At 39.5% G+C, this 17,946-nt stretch overlaps 1 protein-coding gene across 11 annotated transcripts in view; it reads right to left on the bottom strand.

The window, feature by feature from the left end:
• The window catches only part of PDE4D (phosphodiesterase 4D), a 1,407,338-nt gene that overhangs the window by 129,618 nt on the left and 1,259,774 nt on the right, over nt 1-17,946 (bottom strand). The window contains exon 9 of one of the 11 annotated variants that reach the window (XM_070519636.1): nt 16,073-17,611. The exons of the other annotated variants lie outside the window; for them this stretch is intronic. Coding sequence (XP_070375737.1) covers nt 17,586-17,611 — 26 coding nt within the window. The 3' untranslated portion in view covers nt 16,073-17,585. Of the gene's footprint in view, nt 1-16,072; nt 17,612-17,946 lie in introns of those variants that run through there. 11 annotated transcript variants of the gene reach the window in all.

Genomic DNA, 17,946 nt, shown 5'->3' with positions numbered 1-17,946 from the left:
TGTGTATTTGAAAGGAGTGCAGCTTTGTGCTTCTTCCTTTTCAAAAAGAAACAGGTCTTTGAAAACGAAGAACCGTTACTGTGCTTCTCTCTCATACAGCCACCCCTCTGGTACCAGTCCATTTAAAATAGGAGTTTCAAATCATGCAATTTATTAAATCCACATTTTCTGCCAGATTCTGCTTCATGTGCATATGTTCTTTTGTTTCCCTCCTAATATTTCCACGACCCAGAAACCATTCTTTGTGGTACAGCTGAAGGATATGGATATTAAAATCAGATCAGCAAAAGATTTTACAGACTTGGGAAGCTGCCAGTCAATGCTGTAAAATAAAGCCTGTTGTGCACTGATATCATCAAGTCTATTCTATGTAGTTTTAATATTGCTGGGGTGGGGGGTGGTGCTGGAGTGAGGGGGAGCTGGCAGAACGATTGGGAATGGGACAGAATGAAAGGATTGGATTAATTATGGAACTTGAAAGTGGGGACGATTTACACTAAAGAATTATTTTCAAAGACTTCCTAACCTCCAAGACATTTTCCAGTCTAGGTAACCTTTGAATTCCAGCTGGAGGTGATGTTCGCAGAGCCGCCTCTGAAAGCTGCAGTCACAATACGCCTGCAGTGTCCCCTTCCCACACCCACAACTGTGTCATTTTCTCAGGCAGACACACAAACACTCAAGAATCCACAGCAATATTCTGGGGGCGGGAGGCTCTGTTGCTTCCTAAGGAGCCCTTTTGAAGTGTTTAATTCCTCCTTTGCAATCTATTCATCAACACACATTTCAAGGGTATCAGTTTTAGCTCAACAATTTCATTCTCAGAGGCTTATATTTTCTCCTGTGGCTCAGGGCCTCTGTCCAGCACCTGGGTGGCACGGTTTGTTTTATGCGAATTGAAAAACGTTACCAAAATTAAATTCTTTCTCTCTCTCCTCTCCCTCTGTCTCCCATCCTCTCCCCCGACTAATTTAGGCCAAGGGGCCCACTGAGACCGAGCGTGAGAGAGTGAGTGTGTGCGTGTGCACAGGAGCGTCTGCGGGCCAGCCTTTTGAAAATACAGGAAATGCATAAAAGAAAGAGGAGTTCAGCTGGAGCCACCGCTTCTCCGTCTTTGCTGCTTTCCCCCCCTTCCCCTCCCCCCAAGCACAGGCTTTTAATTTTCAAAAGCACTGCAATTGCTTGGTGTGGTTTCAAGAGCTGGGGTGCCATTCTCCCTGATGATGACTCTGCTGACGTCAATGGCATTCTTATCGTGCCTAGTGCGACATCAGAAACCAGCCCTCGGAGGCTCCTCTTGTTCACGGTGTCTGGGCTCTCGGTAAAACGTGGCCCGGATTTCTGAGATGAAAGGACTCGTTTCTCTGTCCTCGCAAGCCCTGCCCTCAGCCAGAAGACACCCTTCTTTCTAACCGGCAGCCTGCCTCTTAAGGCTTTGTCCCTTAGTGTCCTCTCTTGAAAAGACCCCCCTGAAGGAGAAAAAAGGACTAGGTGCATCACAGCGCTTACTCTCTATCTGAGCTTGCAGAGAACTGCGCTAGTGTGTGAGTGTGTGTGTCTGCGTGCCTGCACCAAGGCAAGATCAGTCCACTGGCTTCTGATTAGTCCTTAGGTTTTGCTAAGCCCTTTTAAGGTGATTTTCCCTATACAGTGGCCCAGACTCACTCCTATATGTGTACCTGGCTTACTCCCTGGGCCAGAACCAGAGCCCAGGTCTAAGAACCAAGCATACTCACAGTCTCCAGATGGCAGCAAGCATCCCCTCCTCTTTTTTTAATAAAGAAAACAATTAGGAGGTTGGGAGGAGAGGGGAAATAATCACAGCTGAATAATAATAGTAATAATAATAATAGCTGAACATGAAAACAGTATCATTGAGAATTTAACATGTTCCTCTAAGTTATAACTTTTTAAGAGGCCTGATCTCAAAACCTGGAGTTCCAAGATAGCCTCTAGATACTAAAATCTACCATTCACCTCCCACCTAGCAGTTTGGGGGCAGGGGTTATGATAATGATAAAACTTTAATTTGCAGTAGAGTTTACTATGGTCCAAATCTACTCCCAAAACATTTCAGAAATGTCTATAGTTCAAATCTAGATGTTTAAGAAGTCAAGGTCATTTAACATGATGACAGAATGGTATATATCTAGGCAGGTTTTATCTGCCCGATCTTTGACACAGACAAATCAAAATGATCTTGGTATCTACTAACCAAATAGTGATGGATCCTCTTGAAGATTACTGAGCCACCCATAGTAAACTTATTAGGAGCAAACATACTGAAAGAAGCCATTTAACAACCCATGAAATGTACAATCATTAATTCCATCAGGAACTATTTAGACTCATAACATTAACGGGACACCAGCTTACATCTGGTTTAACCCGTCCAACTCCACGTGAGGAAACTGAGGTCCACAGGTGGTTTTGTGATTTACTCAAGGCCACACAACTATTAAGTGGCAGGACTGACCAACTCAAGCTATCTCACTCTAAGTGGTATGCTATTTCCAATGCAACATATTGCTCCTGACTATTGAAACCTCAAACCCATTTGCCTAGGTCCTCTCTCTTCCCAGGAAGTTTCCACTTTTCATGCAAACATGAATAGTAATTCTGAATTTCTTGGTTAAAGTGAATTTTCAGATGAATAGAGTTCTAATAAATTTCTTTTTTGTTTTCAGTGAGTTCCACAACTAGTGAAAAAATTATTAAACAGAATGGAACAAAAGAATATATGTTGGCATGCATGAAATTCAGGTGTTTTTTTAAAAAGTAATGATGGAGTCTGGGAACAAGGAGCAAAGATCTACTCAGTTTCCAAAGATGTGAGCCCCTTGCACCCAGTCATCATTCTCCCTTATTTACTACCTAGCTTCCTAGGGCATCCAATGTTGCAATACCCTAGTATTAATACATAAATTACATATGTTAATGTATGTAATGTCATAATGCTAATGTAATTCATTTGCTTCCTAATTGAAGCCATCAGCTTAATACTTGCTCACTTCTACATATGATCTTTATAGTTACCTTCTACTCCCACCCCACTCCCCACATTAGTTTTGCCTTCTCCTCAGAGGACTGTGACTGCTTTTCTAAGTCACCTTGTGGCAATCTCTTTTTGATGGATATGTATCACATTTTGGTCCAGAATGGAGGAGAAGAGATAGGACCTAGTTGGAAAGATGCTGGCTTCAGAGTCAGACAGACCTGAGTTAGAAACCTGGCTTTCCCACTTGCTACTATATAATTTTAGGGCATTTCTTAACTTCTCTGAGTCTCAGTTTCCTTATCCGTAAAACAGGAATAATAATCTCTACCCTGTAAGGTTACTAAAAGAGTTGGAGATGGTGCTTACTAAGCTCCTATCACAATGCCTCAGGGCACACAGGAGAAACTCAGTAAAGGATAATGATACTGACAATGACAAAAAAATAAATGGGGAGAACCATAAAATTGGTAAGGACTAATAAAGTAGGACAGACAAAGGATAGATGGTATTTTCCCCTTGTAACCAGAGTTAGATCTGAGGAGTGCCACTAAAACTGGAAGGGCAATATTTCTTTAAAGAATTTTTCTAGTAAGTATCAGCCTAGGCCTGCATGATAAATTTCTATAAAATGTTAGTGGAATGCATTTTGCCCTGAGTGTTTGATTGCAACTGGATGTCAAGTAGCTACAAAACCTAATTGTGCCCTTAAAAATTCTTCAAGGATTATTTTGAAACTGGTCTGTGAGAGCTACTTTAGGGGTAAGCGATTATGGACTGAGCTAGTGTCTGGTTCTCCTCTCCCTGAGACACACTGCTGATACTCATCTAGGCGATAAGTAGCTTTCTGTACACTGAGGTCAGAAGATGTACTAATTTCTTAAACTTAAAGGCAGACTCAGATCAAGGGCACAAGGTGTTTGGAGAGTGTAGCTGTCCGTTTGTAAAATAAGCCACAGTGTCCCATAAAGCACATTTTCACTGTATACCAGGTTACTGCAAAAGGGAGTTCATTAATAACAAAATTTATCACAACATAAATGCTTTCCCATCTGCAGAAATCAATAACTTCATATAAAATAATAACAGCATTTAACTCAGAAACAAATCACAGCCACGCCTGTTTAAGGTGGCTTACTGAAATTTCATAAGCAAAACCAGAGTGCTGTGGTAAGTGCCAGGTTGGATATGAATCAAGGAAACACAGATGTCAAACGACGTGTGTGATTCAGAAGAGGGTGTGAGGGTGTCCATCTTGGTGATTTAACCCTGAACCAATCAATTCTACCTGGGGCTCCAGGGAAAAAAAAAAGCTCCCCTTTCTAATGGAATCATCAGGTCTTAGCTACCTAACCAAAGTTTTGTACCCAATCAATATCTTAGTCACCTTAGAGTATTTGATACTCCTCCCGCTTCACTAAGCAAATGGAAAGAAAGGGCTTAGTCATAGCTAACTACTCCAAACTAATAAGTAACATTAAAATGCAAATTTGATCATGTCTTTCCCTTCCCCACAGCCCTTCATTAGTGGTGCTCCATTCACCTCGCCTTGGCTCGAGTGGGCAGACCTGTACAAGGCTGAGGAACGGGCGCCGTTTTCTAATTCATCCAGCCAAGGGGATGGCTCTTTGGTAATCTATCTGCTGAGAGATTGTGCCTTTTAAAAATATACAAAAGTCATCTTAAAAACAGAAAAGGCACAGAAGCAGTCCTTTCAGGGACAGCTTAATGCTGATTTGATTATATGCTCTCACAGCAACCTGTATTTTCCCTTCATGGTACTTAAGGTATTTCAATCATGTATTTTGTTTAATTTTTCTTTCCCCTACTAGATTGCGAGGTAGGAATTGTGACCACATAGTTCACCTATGTATCCCTACCTCCTTTTATAGTGTCTCGTACACAAGTAGTTGGTCAATGAACACTGGTGATATAAAGTTGGTTGTTATGTCATGGTCAAAAGTTGCTGTTTCTCACTAGAAGTTATTTTTGAGAGTACATGAAATAATTTTATATCCTTATGAATGACTTTATCATGGTCATTCCAAACTACCATGGTAAAGTCATTCATGAGGATATAAATGGAACACCATGGGCATTTGGCATTCCAAAAAAGTCTTACTGGCTCTCGGTGAAGTAATAAAAAAAAGTAAGGCCAATGTAACACAGTTACACACACACACACACACACACACACACACTAATGAAAGGTCTCAATAGCCCCATTTTGGGGATGACTGCTGTTTACGTCCTTTTCTATTTTGTGATACTAAATGTTATATAGGATGTAGGACATAAATATCCTAATATGAAATCATGATTCCAGTATATGGTCATTTTCCTGTTGAAAATAGCTTCATTTGGCAAAAATTTAAGGTTGATAAGTTGGTAATCTTATGCTGGATCTCTCAATTTTTTTATTTTGAAATTCCAAAGTCTGGGAACCATTGACTTAGCAGAATTTTCCCATGGGAACACAGACTTGAGGATTTTTGTGATGCATGTCTTAGTTCCTAATTGTGTGCGGCTCCAACTCAAAATTCTTCTGTCTTTTACTTCCTCATCTTTATATTTTACCTTTTCTGAAACTCCTCATGACTATACCTTTCCCTAACTTTATTTTCAATGTGCAATTCTGTATAGTGCTTGTCCCCACTTTAGGCCCCCCCACCAAATTTATTACATAGTTGATTTCACTTTAAGAGTAGATCAAGATCTTAAAATTCTAATTATATAAATTATAAGAATGGGTCTGATATATTTACCCACAGCTCAATGGAATAATTAAAGGTATAGCCTTTAAAGGTAAGAGTAAACTAAGTTTTCTTTACAGACATTAGACTTCTGAATTGTATGCCAAGGGGTAGGGATCATAGTTAAGCCAAGTCGGTGATTTCCCACAGCCCTTGGAGCAAATGAGTGGGAGACTGAACACAAGCCACATTCTTTATTTACTCTAGTATTCACTAGAAATATAATTATCTATGTCTGCCATTGGGGAAGCCCTGATCGAAATGACTTTTACGTGGTTCAATACACATGTAAGTTGAAACTGAAAATACGGACTTTCAAAACTATTCGGAGGCCTTTATGCCATGGAAAAATAACATTTCGAATTTCACATTACATTACAGTACATTTTCAGGTATACTTTTTAAATAGTTAATATAGGGAAGCATAATTAATAAACACATGAAAACAACACTAGCTTCATCTCCCTTTAGGCAAAGTTCCTATTGCTATTCCTATTACATATACAGGCATAGGGATTCATGGCATTTACGTACGTGGACATTATTAACATTTCCACTTGATAGCGGGAAGTGGCATTCATTTTTAGCTCTGATTCGGAGTATTATTAACGTGATTTTATGATGATATATTAGAAGTGTCCTCATCAGTCAAAACCTACAAGCTGTAGAAATGATCATGTTGTTTAACACGCTCAGTCTGATTTGCCAAAGGTAGTGAGTCAAGACTGTTCTAGTGAAGGGAGATCTTCCTATTGCAGCAGGAGTTTCTTTATTCCTTTTGCTAAAATTAGTATTGTGATCATTGCGTGTGAAGGAATACATTGGCATCAAACATTCTGCTCATCCACTGTTTTTCCATTCTCTTATTATTTGGAGGATTATTATTATTTGAAATTATTATTATTATTATTTGAAAACTCCCCTCAAAAACTTATCTCCCTCTCTCTCTCACACACACACACTCTCTCTCTCTTTCTGTCTCTCTGAAAATCTTATTATGTGCATGAAACACACACAAGAAAGATAGATATTTTGCTGTAAGCATGAAGCAGAAAAGGAGACCTCCCCTCCTCTCTGTTACTCATAGCTAGAATCTCGCTGCTACTCATAGCTAGAATCCGTACTTTTCTGGCAGGAATAGTAAAATGGATGCTGATTCTGTGGCGTGGGAGATCAATGGCCTTAGAAGTACAAAGACCTGGGTTCAAATTTCAGCTCTGCCACTTCCTTGCAATGTGAACACTGGCAAGTTACTTAATCTTTTTATGTGTCAGTTTTCTTCTCTGTAAAATGGAATCTACAGACTTCTGACGATTCAGCAAGATAATTTATTTGAAGCATTTACCACAACAAGTCAGTAAAATGAGGCACTCAAGCAACAGGAGATAGCACTAAACTAGAGTGCACCATACCAGGACATAGAGAAGCTTTAGTTAATAAATCTCTGGTCTGAACCATTCTAATTCTGCCAGTAAACTGTAGGCAAGTGCACTGGGCCCTGCTACTGGCCTTCCCAGGTCAGCTCTGCCCAACCTACCCCTTGGGCATGAGTTACTTTGCCAGCTTCCTGGCCAAAGGAGCTCCAGTAAACTCTTGGCCATCACTGAAATTGTCTCATCGCCTCTACACCCTAGAGGGCTTGGCCTGGCCTGGACAGGAACCACCTGGCTACATGTAAGATACATGGGGCCTCTGGCTTCCCCAGGGACTTCTGGGAGGGTCAAGAGAGTTGAGGTTCTGTAGAGCAAACTGATCAATGAGAGACAAAAGATGTGTGGGCAGAAAAATTGCTCACCCCTTCTCTCCTAAGTGGAATGTTCCAAGACACAGTGGTTCTATACAACCTCACAGGCAATATCTTTTGTAACTTAGCAACTAGCTGTGTTTCTTAGAAAGATATGACCAGCTTGGTAATGGATTACCTTGTATTTACTTTCTCTTCTCCCCTACTGCTCTTCCTTTCACCCCACTCCACTCTTGCTTCCTTGAGATCGCATGACTCCTCCTCCATAAAACTTTAGCACGTAAGCTATCTCTAAGGAAATTTGGGCTAAGACTGTAAAATTTAGGAAAGAATGAGGCAACTAGGGTACAAGAATGAGAGACAATAAATAGATAATATTCCACACCACTTCTAATTATCGATAATTTCTTGGATTCCCTCAATAGGGGAAGCTCTTAAGGCCACACTACCACCTTATTAACAATGAAAAACTGATCAAATCAGTAGATCAAGGGGCCTTTGAGGACGATCCATCATTTCTTTCCTTCCATAGAGTCTAATTTCAATTATAACCTAAGACAACATGTTTGGGATCACTTAATGCTTTCCTACCAGAGAGAGAGAGAGAAGGAGAGAGAGAGACAGAAGGATAGAGATATTGAGAGAGAAGAGATTTTTCTCTTTGAAAAGTCATGTTTCTTTTTGTTTAACTAAAATGTAACAGGATGTTAAAATGCAACCCTGGCATTTTTCTTTCCTTCAGAAATATGCCCACATTTTATACAGAAAGCTATATATTGAGGTTGCACAAAAAGCGAAATGCAATTTTCACATTAAACATAGATTCTAATGTCTGGCATTTCTCCTAGTGCTTGCACATAATTATCCATAATTGCAGTTTCTCCAACAGGGGACCCACAGTAGTCACTCTGATTCATTCCACATTAAATGACCCTCTGATATAGTGACAATGGTTTTCAATTCCAGCATCCCTGGCTGCCATCTTCTTTTAACTTACATGGAACACTTTTCCTCTTCTGCCTCATGACATTGACTATATGAGCTCTATCTAGGTGGTTATTCAGGCTTCTTTCATCTTCATTTTCTGTATTTTTTATGACTGCTTTTTGCACAGGCACATTTGCTGAGTTGGCGCCTCACAGGTGGTTTGGTTTGTGGCATATTTTAATAGCTATGAAACCGTGGGTTCAGCTATTGGGTTGCAATGAGTTACATAATGCATGTGCAATTCAGTGCACTAACAAGAGGATTTTCTTAAGACCCCAAATGACCTAGGAAATTGACACATGGAAGGGACTGCACCTCGCTGAACATCCCCTGACAAGGATGCGCTTATCCTGAAGGACATGCCCTTACTCTGAAGGAGGGTGGTCTTTGGAGAGCAGATCTGGTAATCACCCAATTACACTAAGGCACATTTATTTCTGTTGCTATTTCGTTCACTTTATTTTGGTTTGGTTTGTTTTCTGTTCTTAGCAATCAGGCTATTTTATGAGTACTTTGGCAAGCAGTAGTAATAGTTGTTTTCTCTAGGAAATTTTTAACCTTTCAAACACAGCAGAGATCTTATGGACATTATAAATTCAATTAAATGTGGTCCCTGGTCCTGGATTGATGGTCATAACCCTTTTTCTTATTCTTGTCACTCTTGTTTTATTTACTTGGAACCAAGAAAATAAGTGTAATGCTCCAGCAATATTAAGATAAGTTGAAATTCTGGGCCTGTAAGCACAGCCCTCTCTGGTGTGGGCTCATTTTCAAGAAATGCCTGTCATGGGTGCAGGAAGATAAAACCCATCCAACTTCTATTTATCTCTATTCTCATAGTTCATTCATTCATTCAACACATATAATATCGTCTACATCCTGGGCACTGTGCGAGGTGACAGGGATAACATGTTGAGGAAGACCCCTCCCTAAGATGACACACTACAGCATCCTGTTGAAATACAGGTGTTGGCACTCATTTCCCGAATCTCCACGTATCATAAGGAGGAATAAGAAGAAGCAAATAATATCATTAATTTATTCACATGTTTATTACCCATTCTTTCAGAAAACATTTACTGAAGATCTTCTATGTGACAGGTTCGATACCAAGCATATCCTTGCCAAGAAAGCAAGAATAAAGGATATGGAATGTCTATAAACCATATGAAAAAGATGAATCTGACTAAAAAACATTTTAAAAACCTAAATAGTAAAAAAAAAAACTCTAAACAAAGTTAAATTAGAATACAGAAAAAAAAAAAGTTTGTAAAAAATTAAAGAGACTCCTTTTCTTAATATACCCAGAAAATGAACATTTCAATAAAAAACAGAACAAATCCCTAAAAGGATAACTGATTTAATGACTCACAGGGAACAAAACAGTGGCCAATAAACATACGAAAAGGTGATCAGCTCCATTTATAATTAACTTAGATTGGCAAAATATTTCATTTGTGAATCCCAGGGTCAGTGAGTGTGGAAATACAACTATTTCTTACGCTGATCATGAGACAGTCACTTGAAGTAGTCTTTTTGGAAGGCAGCTTGGCAATATCTACGTAATATTTAAATGCAATTTCACTGCTAAGCATTTATCCAATGAATATACTCAGAACAGAACACAAAACTGTTCAGGTAGAAGGAAGCAAGCGATGTTATTTATAGCAGTAAAAAAGTGGAAATGATCTACGTGTCTATCAATAGAGTGAAATGGATTATTGCAAATAACATAGGGAATACTATGTGTCAGGTAATAAGAATGAGCTGTAGCTCATTATCTATATAAACACATACAAAAGAGCCTCAAGATAGATTGTTGAATTAAAAAGAGCATGGTGTAGAATAGTATTTGTAATACTATCTGGAAAGATACGCAAGAAACTATTAACTCTTTACTCGCAACAGCCATGAGCAAGCAATTAGAGTTGGCACAAGTGACATCTCTTTGCTCTCCTGCTCTCGCACATGATGACATTTCCTATAAGAAGGGCTCTCCCTGAGGGATGTGCTGGTCCAAGATCCTCGAATATTTGTATACAGTTAGAATCAGGAAGAAATGAAGATCAAAACATGTTTTCAAAGGAATGAGGACTTCAAAAAGGACAGAGAGAGAAACAAGCAACAAGGGGTAGGTAGCGGAATCAACTTATCTCAATTTGCTCAGGACTTTCCTAGTTTTAGCACTGAATGTTCCACATGCTGGGAAACTCTTCAGTCCCAGGCAACTGGAACAGCTGGTCCCTCTCACCTGCCTTTGAGTTGCTACAGAGACTTATGCATTAACTATGTGCATAGGAGAAGCTGAGGTACTTTCTTTCTTGCCCACATTCCAGCTTCCTTGTACCCTTGCCTAGATGCCAAAGGGTCCTCATAATTTTCCATAGCCGAAAGTTCCATCTCTATCCTTTGTTGCAAGCATTTCAACATTTGCTTTGGTGATGTGACCTTTTCGATGAGGATTTCTAAAACTAGGGGTTTTCTGGAGTTTGTGCACAGTTTTACAGGAGAAAGGAAGCTATTGTGAAAGAATTGGGAAGGAAAGAATTTGGATATGAGGGGAAAAAAGTTGTTTATGGGGCCAGGAATAATAAATCGAAAGAGGTTTTCAAGGCAAGGAAAAACTTCATGATATAGATGGGAAGAGATAAAGCAGTATTTATTAGAAAAACTGAAATGATATCTATGAAATTAAGTTAGATAAAAATGGGGGCATTTTAGGGAGAAACTTTCAAAACAAAACATGCCAATCCTTAGAAACTACTGGATGTAATCAACAATGCAGATGCTTCTGACACTTTCCATATGACCCAGGGTACTCTGGAGGGAATAGCTGACTAACAGCAGAAAGACCTAAATTATCCCCAGTGGCAGGTGCTGTGCTGTGCGCACACGATCACCCTTATCAACCCTAACGAGGTTAAAGGAGAAGTCCCTGGGGAGTCTCATTGTTTACAGTGTCCATGGCAGAGGGAAGCCAAACAGTGGGGACACATGTTCCTTCAATTTTGTGCCTGAAAGCGGGTAAAGTTTCAGATTCGAGAATGGCCTCAGAAGCAGAGCCCTTTGGCGCATGTGTTTGTCATGATGCTGTTGGTATTCCTCTCACACGCGTCCCCACAGTAACCACTTACTGAAGGAAAGCTGAAGCCATTTCAGCTTGTTGCATTTTCTAAGGCTTCCTGCAGAAAGAAATCCTCAATACTATTTTCAAGCTATTTAGTGTCTCGCCTTCAACATTTTTGCCCTTCTAGAGAGTGGATGTGTTCCTTTTGGCATTGAGAGATCAGCAGCTATGCCACTTTTTCTAAACCATATTTATTCTGCCCTCTGGGCAATTCATTCAATCATTTAACCAATATTTGCTAGGAAATGAGTGGGGGGCTGGGTTTCCTAGATGAGTAAGACACAGATTTCACTCTCAGAGGTAATGGTACATTAGGGAGGACAGATAAGACTAACCAATATTATGACACTGTAAGATGAAAGGTGTGTGAACGATTTTATGGAAGCGTAGAGGAGGAAAGCTTCAACTCAGGAGGAATTCAGGAATTGCTATCTTACAGGGCAAGGAGGTGCCCTCCAGTTTCTGTAAGACATGAGGGTGGAGAAGACTTCCAATGCTGGCAGAACAATACATGCAAAAGCTACAGAGGCATGGGAGAGCATGGCTTGATCAGGAAACCACAAACTGTGGGCTAGAATCCAGGGCAGCACAGGATGGAAGGGGCGCATGTGGAAGGAAGGAGCCTGAAGAGGTAAGTATGACCAGACAACGAGGGGAAGGCGGGAGAAAGGGCACTCACACTGATTGAGCACTTGCTTTGTACCAGGCTTTTTAGATTTGGTATCTCATATGATTACTCCAATAACCCCTTGACAATGTTTGTTACTCCATTATGCCATGAGGAAACAAAAGATGAGAAGGATTACACTTGGACTGACCCACAATTTGAGGGCAGGTAGATCCAATGGCAAAGTCCCTGGTCAGTTTACCCTAGGGCACTGTTTCTACCTGAAGGGTAAAGAAGTTTAAACTTTACCCTTAAGGCACTGAAGACTCTGATGGCTATCAGCCGGAGAGGGACATGATCAGAGTTGCATTTTAGAAGAAAACCCGCTCTGACAGTTACGTGCAAGAGGAAGAACTGGAGGCAGGGACAAGAGGGAGGGAGCTTTCCCCAGGAGGACAGAGAAACATTTTTCTCATTTTTTTGCAACAAAAGTCAGCATCTAGTGGCACATGCAGAAAAGCTGAGGTTTCCTTGGGCCTTCATTTTGTCATACTTGCAATTATGCTTAGAAACAAGCAAGTGTGAACGTAAGTTACAAAATCGAAGATGTTGGATCCCAGAAACTCTGACGCATCTTACAGGGGAATGGCATTGAAGGAGGGGCAGAAGGGCAAATAATAATAAATTTCCAAAATTGAGAAACACAATTAAAATATATGCAGATGTAGTCTTGTGTGAATGGCCAGGCTGGCTAGAAGACATCCATTCTTCTTAAGGGCAATAGCTAGAGATGCTGGGAGCAGACAACGCAGTTGCAACTTGCTCTTGTGTAATTACTGAGAGAGTTACACTTCTGTTAAGTGATCCTATTGCATGAGAAGTCTGAGATGATGCCTGGCCTGAGAGCTTTCTTTAGCTGCATGTCTCAGTGTAGCTATAAATTTCAGTCAAGTCATCTCCTGCAAATTGAGTCTAGTTAAAGGACTCAGGAATGAGAGAGAGGGGTGGACAGAGATATACACTTAGGGCTGGTGGAGTTAATTTACTTCCTGGGTTGAGAATTTGATGATCATTGTAATGCATCTTTGGGTTGGAAATATAGGTCCTTAGATACACATTCATTTTGCAGACATGAAAGCGGTAAACCGAAAATCAGGGAGTGTTGAAGTTCTTAGACTAAGGACTCCTTTATCATAAGCTCTGGTAAAGAAGGCTAGAGACTGTTTCTGAGAGAATTAGGAAAAAATGTTTCAATGAAAATTTTGCTGCTAGATGTTTTTCAGAAATAACAAGAAGACATCTCTATTCAGTAGAAAGTAAAAGTGTTTGCACCAGAGGGGCAGGAGTTTGAGATGGCAAGCAAACATTCTTATCATAAAGATATGGTTACAGGGACTGGAAAGCAGTAATATTCCTTGATGTGATTCTGGCATAAAAGGTTAAAACTTTTACTAGATTTACATTTTAAGGTCAAAGAGATAGTCATTCTTTGAACGTTGCAAAAGTCTGTCTAGATTCAGGAATCATCAGGGCATTCCTTTGAAGGTAAACTTTGATCCTTTGAAGGTAAAAAGTATACCTATGCATACACATTCTACTTATAAAATCAGAAAGAACACTCTGTTTATAAACTACAAATGGTTTATATATGCTATAAATGGATATTTTACTTATGTAGCAGAAGGAAAGTTCCAGAGGTTTCAGGATCCGTAGGTGGGAATTAAATGCCATATAACTGGTAGACTAACTGGCAGCTCATTTGGTGATTTTTAAACTCCTAATAAAACAAATTTCCTACAAACACTGTTACTTGAAAGTTCACAATTAGATTACCATTTCTTTGCACTTACAAAATAAAAATATCCCAAAGAGTAAATTACACCACAGTCTAAATAATCTTTCAGTTGCTTTTCTGTAGCTAACCTGCTTGCCCAGGTAAGTTGTGATAGCAGTTTTCAGGACACTCACAACTAAAACTATCTTTAAAAAGTAGTTTAGGGTACACGGGTATTTCATTGAGGAGGCCCAAAGAGGTCAAATAATTTTTCCAAGGTCATGCAGTCAGAGTCTGTTATTAACAAAGTCAAGACTAGAGACAGTTTCAGGGTCTTGTTTTTTGGTGTTTTGTTGGTTGTGAGGAAGTTCCTGAGGGACCTGTTCTGGAAAGTACATGCGATAAAGAGGCTTCCACCTGCCCCCTCCCCCTACTCCACCACTTCAGCTAAAGCTGTCTGCCGTGTCACACAGAGTTATAGAGTAGGTTTCTTTCTAAATGACATTTATTTGAAGACAGACCTCTTCTGCTAAATGAAATTTTTAAATGAGTACATGCTGGACTATTCTGATATATTGGGCATGTAGAAGAGAAGACGTTCCGGACAGCAGTGAGCACTCTACATGTTCCAGAAGGCCAGAACTATGTCCTACTCAGCTTAGAATTTTCCCCAGAATCTAACTTGGTGTCTTGGGGCCTAAAGGCTACAGGGTCTGGAGGTTCTTGTAGTTATACCTCCAGGGGCTCCCTTCTGACCTCACACAGTTGTCTAATTATCTCCTTGTTTTCTTCCACCCACCCATGGGATGTGGTTAGCTCCTGTCTCTTAAGGCCAGCCCAGAGTTTTCCCTGATACACCTACTTTCAAGTTGGGGACACGGTCTCCCAAACTGGACCCACCCTGTTCTCTGTACAAGCCTTGAAACTCATGTGAGTGAATAAATGAATGAATGAACAAATAAATATTAGGTTGATAATAATTGCAGGGAGAGAAATAAGAAGCAACAGAAATAACAATGATGAAATTACAATGTAAGAGAGTCCCTGATACGTAAGGACGGTAAATGAGTTCGATCTAGCTTTCTACTAGTCATCTTCTCAGAAATTTTTAGGATTGCTTTCCATCATCTTTTGTCTACTATTTTATTCCTGAGATGCATCTCATCTTTTCCTGCCTATAAAGAGGCTCCAAACTTAGTTTCCCTTCTCTCCAACCTCCATGCTCTCCAACCTCACTTTCCCTCCTCTTTCAATTCTAATTGGAAATCAGGTCACTTAGGCTAACAACAGTCCCAGACACTGTGTATTATTTCTATCTCAAAGCAAACTTTAAGTAGTAGTCATCAAATTTAAAGTTCCTTTCACAGTTTGATTCTGGAAAACCAGACCTCAGGCAATTAATGACTAAGTGACTTCTTGCTAAATTTTGCGTAAAGGTGGGCCCTTTCTGGAACCACACAAAGGGTGGAAACCACACAAAGTGGTAGTTCTCAAGCTGGGTGGGGGGTCTGAGAAAATATTTTCTATTAACACTTGTACAATTTATATTTTCACTTCAATGATTACCTTTAAAAATTATGCTTTACCAGTTATAAAGACAAAAATCTCTTCTGTTGCAATCATCACAATGAAAAGATCTTCCATAGAATAAGACTTTTCAAAGTCAGTTTCTCCATCAAAGGCCTTCAGAAATCTTCTCTGAAGGTATTTTCTTGTGGAATCTGGAAGAAATTTTTTTCCCCACTAAAATGGGATTTCATAATGGTTATAAAGAATGATCTGTACGTAATGGATTATTCAGGGGTTAGATAGGAATTAAAAGTAGCATTGGAAATGTGTTCTAAAATTTATATTCAAAAAAACAAAACAGTAATAGAGGGTCTAGAGAGGCACTTTCTTTTTCCTTTCCTGTCTTTCCCTTGCCTACCCTCTCTCTTCCTCTTCGTCCCTTCCTTCCTAGAATTCTCAAATGCTCAGTTATCTCTCAACATTTATTCAAATGCAAACTCCAGTCAGTTTGATTGGCTTCCACAGTAAGAGTTTGAAGAAAACTAAAATTAAATGTCGCCATCAATAAATCAACTAAAGGATCAAGTAGATTTATAGCATGGGCAGAGAAATCGATTCAGCATACAGATTAAGAGGTTAGTGAGTCAGCCAGACCCAATCTGGACTCCAGCTCCACCACTTGAGCGAGTTAATTAAAGTAAATTAAAGTAAATTCACATTCTCCTATGAAAAATGGGGATAAGGCTATCTCCAAGTGTAACTGAAGATTAAATGATAATATGCAAATAAAAAGCTTAGATGTGCTTAGTAAGCACTCAAGAAATACTATAATTAATATACTGCTACAAAACATCATAATATCTCAGACTACTCATATCATTGCAAAGTGATAAAGCAAAGGACATTCCAAAATTTCCCCTAAGTAAGCAAATGAGTATTCAAGCAATAATTTAATTCATGGGCTTCTAGTGTTGTTTACAATTATCTCATTCAAATGACGATTTGTAAAAACTGTTTGATGCCCCAGCTGACTTAGATCTTAGAACCAACAATGAAGGGGTAGGCTTTGAACTTGGGGAAGCTCAACAGTCTCAAGAATTCCACCAGGCTGATGTTGATTCACTGTTTGTCACAATGTGTATCTCCATGCCTGGAGCTGGCTGGCAAAACAGAATTAGGCGAAGGTCCTTCACCTCCTTCATAAACACATGCCTTCACTTTAATCCAGTTATAGGTGTTAGTCACATGTTTTAAAGATCATATATCCAAATAAAGGAACTATCAGGAATTTCTCCATGCCTTATAAGAGGGAAACATCTTTTATGACTATGAATTTAATTTTCTTGGTAAAGTTATTTTCTTTGTCCTTAACCAAGGCAGCCAGTTGTGTAGAAAGCCAAGCCTGCTGTGGGTCAGGAGATGTGAGTTCTGCCTGCTGACCAGCTGTGACCACTGAATCCTGAGACGGGTCACTTGCCTTGTCTCTAAAATGGACCTTGTGTTGATGATCAGTGAGATCCTTTCCAGCTCTAACAGCCTATTATATCACAACAAGTGGCATTTTCAGATGAGCTAGAAGGCTGTAAATGGTATATTCAGAGAAGAAAAATGAGACAGAGTTAAAAAACAGTGCATTTTAAGAAATAAAAATAGATCTTTCTTTCTTTCTAAAGAAAGAAAAAAAATCAATGAACACAACTCATTGTTCAATGAGAAAAAAGATAAGCAGTGTTTTGAATACTAATCTCCAGGGTATTTCACTTGTTAAAATTAGCTTTATAGTTAACTGACTGAATATCACAGGGTTTTGTGTGTCTCAAGCAAGCATTTTTTGAGCACTGACAGTGTACAGTCATGCGTCGCTTAACGACGGGGATATGTCCTGAGAAATGCATCATTAGGCGATTTCGTTGTGCGAACATCACAGAGAGTACCTTCACAAACCTAGATGGTATAGCCTACTACACACCTAGGCTACATGGTACTCATCCTATGGGACCACAGTCTGTCATTGACCAAAGCGTTGTTAGGTGGCACGTGGCTGCATAAAGCTTATTTCTAGACGTCGTGGTTTCAACAAAGCTTGGCTTCAAACAAAGTCTATCCTGCAGCAGCCTGCAATCAAGTAGATAGATAAGAAAAATGCAGATTTAATATAAATTGCTTGAAAGGTGACATATAAATCACATCAAAACAAAATATCAGCCTAGTTAAGTTGACTAACTTAGGGTTCTGACTCGAATGGTTTACGTTTCACACAGGTCTTTGGCTTTCCCTGCTAGAGACTCTCTCCCTTCAACAATTGAAAAACTCTTATCTAGAAGCTACTTTTTGTTGTTGCTGTTTTATTGATGTCCTTATTCTTTTAAAGAGATGCTAAACCAGTGTGTTGTTTTTATTACAGAATATATACCCATTAAAGATATCAAGTTGGAAAAAACAGAAAAGAG

The sequence above is a fragment of the Equus asinus genome, chromosome 10, assembly GCF_041296235.1.
Source record: "Equus asinus isolate D_3611 breed Donkey chromosome 10, EquAss-T2T_v2, whole genome shotgun sequence".
In the NCBI taxonomy this organism is placed as follows: Eukaryota; Metazoa; Chordata; class Mammalia; order Perissodactyla; family Equidae; genus Equus; species Equus asinus.
This window is presented reverse-complemented; position numbering and strand designations above follow the sequence as displayed.